At 45.0% G+C, this 4,032-nt stretch overlaps 1 protein-coding gene across 1 annotated transcript; it reads right to left on the bottom strand.

Annotated features, from left to right (window-relative positions):
- Positions 1–1,164: 1,164 nt before the first annotated feature.
- LOC120073536 (protein PXR1-like) lies at positions 1,165–1,944 on the bottom strand. The gene is made up of 2 exons (XM_039026373.1): positions 1,858–1,944; positions 1,165–1,647 (listed from the first exon to the last, which is right to left on the bottom strand). The coding sequence occupies exons 1-2, from the start codon at positions 1,942–1,944 to the stop codon at positions 1,165–1,167; spliced, it is 570 nt and encodes a 189-aa protein (XP_038882301.1).
- Positions 1,945–4,032: the final 2,088 nt, after the last annotated feature.

The following is a 4,032-nucleotide window of genomic DNA, read 5'->3' as shown; positions in this document are numbered from 1 at the left end:
TCTAATATGCCCCATAAAGCCTCGAATTTGACTTGCGAACCGACCTACATCGATTGGAATGTTGCGTGCAATGCAATATGCGGCCATAACTCGATCCCTTGAAATTGTCTTGTCATGGGAAGTTGGGATCAACCGCTTTTTAACCAAATAAACCCAAAGCCTTGCCTCCGGAAGCAGAGTCTTGGACGCCAGGGTCTTGATGCCTTTTAAAGAAACCGACCACTTAGTGCCCGGTTGTGTTAATACTCACAGCGCATCTTCCATCTGTTCTTTCGTGGGATCATCAATGATTGGTATAGTTCATTGATGTCCCTTATGCTGAAAGACACCACTCGCCCTTTTACAGTCACCACATCACTGGTGCCATGTAGCAGTTCATGGTAGAAGTCGCACACTACCTTTGGAACAACAATGGCTGGGCACTAGCAAAATGTGTCCCAACCATGCTCCACGATCACGCTCGTTATTAGATCTGGTAATGGCATTGGCGTAGGAAAAAATCCCATCTCCATCAACAAATCGTCGTTCTCTTTCTTTCTTGATGGACGCACCTTTGCCAACGCGGGCTTACTGCTCTCTGCGACCGCTTTGCCCTTTCCTTTGGCCAACGCAAGGCGGGATTGTTGCCTTTGTTTTCTTTCCCGTTCCTTGCATTGTTCCTCTTTTTCTCGCTCGACAAGTTTCTTGGCCTTCTTCTTAATTAAACGTTGCCTGTTGGCTTCGAGCTTCCTTTTCTTCTCTTCTCTCATTCTCTCTTCTTCTTCTGCCTTCTTTTTCTTTTCCTCTTCTTCCTCTTCTCCCACTTCTCTTTCAAACTCTTCCACAAACTGCTCAGAGGCCAACAAAAGGCCTTGTTCCTCTTCGATCCACCTTATTTCTTCAAGCCTCAAGATCTCGTTATTGCGGCGAACCTCCTCATCATGCAGTCTTCTTCTTCTATCACCTTCTGCGGTGATGAGTTTCGCCCGCTCCATTTTCTCTTGTCTCTCTTCCTCTTCCTTTCTCCTCCTTTCCTTTTCTTTTAATGCGATGATCAAAATTAAAGGTTCAACGATAGATCCTTGCGGCGCATTCTCCTTGCGACGCTGCATCAGGGGGGTAACTTCTCCTTCTTCACCTTCGTCGGCCGCAACCAATTGTATTATTTCAAGTTACGCCGACTCCCTAAGTTGTGTTGGTTCCTTCCTGTCCTCCTTCATGAAGGTGGATTCTCCATCCATTTTTGGGCTTGCAGCCCTCTTCTTCTTTCTTCAGGCATCTTTCCTCACGTCTGCGCTCTTTCCTTTCTTTCTTCTCTTTCTTCTTCCTTAGCTTGGCCTCCTCATATTCTTCATCCTCCTTCTTTTCTTTATTCTTCTTCTCTTTGCGATGATGGGTTGGCTCACCTTCTTCAACCTTCTTCTCCTTTCTCTTCTTTTTCTCCTCTTCCACCTTTTGTTGCTTCTCTACCGCGACTTCTTCTAACGCGACTCTGATGGGTCCGTCATAGGATTGTACTTTCATAGTTTCCTCAGGATCCCTTATAGCCAAAGTGCTTCTCCTTGTCTCTTCTTCCACCACTTCCACTTCCTCAATCACTGCCACCGTCACCTTCTCTGTAGGCAGTGGTTGTTCTAAAACCCCTGCCTCGGGCAGTCCTTCTCCTTCCTACAAGTTACTCAGAATGTTTCTGAATACCTTATTGCCATCTCGTCTCTTCTTTTTGCTTCCAGTGGAGACAGTTGAAGTTGGGAGTGGGGTGCTTTCAGTGCTTTTCCCCCTTTTGAACTGAAGTGGTATGACAGCTAATGGGTTTCGCCGGGGTCTTCCGACGATTCTAGGAATAGTGTGAGGCTAAGCAGCAAAACGGCAACTAACAGCAAGGAATGCTGCTTCTCGCATGGAGAGTTGGTCTGCTAAAGGTGTTGAGGGTGAAGCGGAAGGTTGGGAAGTTTGGTCGGCCATGGATGATGAGGTGAAAGAAAGCTGGAAAATGTTAGGGTTTCAAGGAAGAAAAAAGCTCGGTATGCAGGGGCACTAGGATTTTAGATTGCAATGAGGCAAAGTGTGCTCACAGACAGAGAAAGTACTTTTTATAGGTTGGGCCTTAGTGGGCCCAACGCTATTTTTGCAGTGGCAGGCCTCGAGACACTCAAAAGGCCCGTCGTTTTAACTCCCCTCATTTATGTGGTTTCAGAGTAAACGTCCTTTTGTCTGAAGACTCATCATTTCTTTGGAATACGGAACGATTGGACTTATAAATTTTGCAAAAAGAATCATCTTTAATATTTTATTCGAATGGATGCAAGGAAAATATTAACGCAATGTGTTCACCAATGCAAATGCATCTATGCAGAGCACGGGCAACAACGCATACATCCCCGCAACATACCCCTTAACTACACGCATTTCTGGAGGATCAGATGCACAGTATTGCTACCAACGCAACACTACCTCAACATAGTGCATTTTGCTAAGGACGGGAAAAGGACACACACGCGCGCAACACACCCCTCAGCTCAACGCATTTGAGTTGGATGAATGCAAAGCGTACCTTGTTGGTTTAGGAGCGTCCATTATCGCCATGCATATTGAATGTGTTTTATTTTATTAAATTGTTTTTTTTCATCAACGCAAGTTGCTATGGCTTACGGTAATAAAATTTCTTCTCATTACTCAATCATTCACCAATTAAAGAATAACACATTAAGTACAGAAAAGTTAAAGGAATTAAAGAAAACACGGAAATAAATGCAAGGACAGTAAATGAAGAATAAATTCATAAAGTCATGAAACAAATGAAAGGAAATAGTAAAAACAAAGTTCAGAAATTCATAAAGATGAGAATTAAAGAAAGCATTTAAACAAAGATGTGAGATATGGACCGGAAGATGATTTTCTTTGAATGAGCGCAATCCACACCTCTGCAGGCGATCTAGCTTGCCTGCCCAATGTCCTAGGGACATTGCTCCTTTCCATGAGATCCTGGGGCTTCGGAATTGTTTGGCAACGTACTAGGTGTTTTGTTTATAAGCTTAGATGCCAGCTGGCTCATTTGAATCTCTAAGTTTCGAATTGAAGACGTCTGCGCCTGCTTCACTGCATCATTTTTGTCCATATACTATTTTAGCAGGGCCTCCAACGAGCTTCCAGGGGTGTTTGAAGATGAGGGTTGCTGATTATGTGATTGCCTTGTTTGCCCCTGATTCAAGTTATGGTGAAAAGGATGAGGGTTTCCTCGACTGCCACTTTGATGGTTACTAGGCCTCCCTTGGTTAGGATTCCCTCCCCAACCGAAGTTAGGATGGCTCCTCCAACCTGGAATGTAGTTGTTACTGTAGGGGTTGTTTTGGATGGCGCATACTTGCTGGATATTTGATGGGCACTTTTCTGCTACATGAGCCCCTCCATAATTAACGTAACTTATTGCGGCCACTTAAGCAGGTGCAACGGGTTGCGCTGATTGTTGGGGGATGGCTCCTTGATTGATTGCCATCGATTGGAGGATTGAGATCACTACGGCCATCTGAGCGGCCAATGTGGCCATTGTCTCCGCAGGGACAATGGCAGATTCATTCTTTCTTCTTTCAGAGCCTTTGCCTCCATAACTATCATCAATCCAGACATCTATGTTCTGCGATATGCGATCAAGGATGACTTCGGCCTCGGTATACGTCTTATCCATAAAACCTCTTCCTGTTGAGGCATCAGTAACAGCCTACGTCGATCTGTTCAGGCCATTGTAAAATGTCTCCATCAGGATGCAATCGGGTATCCTGATATGCGGGCAGTTCTTCACCAATCTTCGAAATCACACCCAGGCGGTGCTCAGAGTCTCATTGTCCATTTGCTAAAAGTTCAACACATCCTTTCGTCGCCTTTCGTTGACGGCCGGCAAGAAGAACTTCTTCATGAATCGCTCCACCAGCTGATCCCATGATGTAATTCGTTCGGCTTCAGTGAGTGAGCTCACCTCTTGGCTTTGTCCCTCAAGGTGTAAAGGAATAAATACAGTCTAATACCCTCAGGGGTTACGCCAAGTAAAACTGAGTC

The sequence above is a fragment of the Benincasa hispida genome, chromosome 3 (assembly GCF_009727055.1).
Source record: "Benincasa hispida cultivar B227 chromosome 3, ASM972705v1, whole genome shotgun sequence".
Classification (NCBI taxonomy): Eukaryota; Viridiplantae; Streptophyta; class Magnoliopsida; order Cucurbitales; family Cucurbitaceae; genus Benincasa; species Benincasa hispida.
Note: the sequence above shows the minus strand (reverse complement) of the source record. Positions and strands in the feature narration are given on the sequence as shown.

Coding starts and splice junctions, on each gene's coding strand:
- LOC120073536 (XM_039026373.1), bottom strand. CDS start 1,944: ATGGCCGACCAAACTTCCCAACCTTCCGCTTCACCCTCAACACCTTTA. Junction 1,648..1,857: donor GAGAAGCAGCATTCCTTGCT/GTTAGTTGCCGT, acceptor AGTAACTTGTAG/GAAGGAGAAGGACTGCCCGA.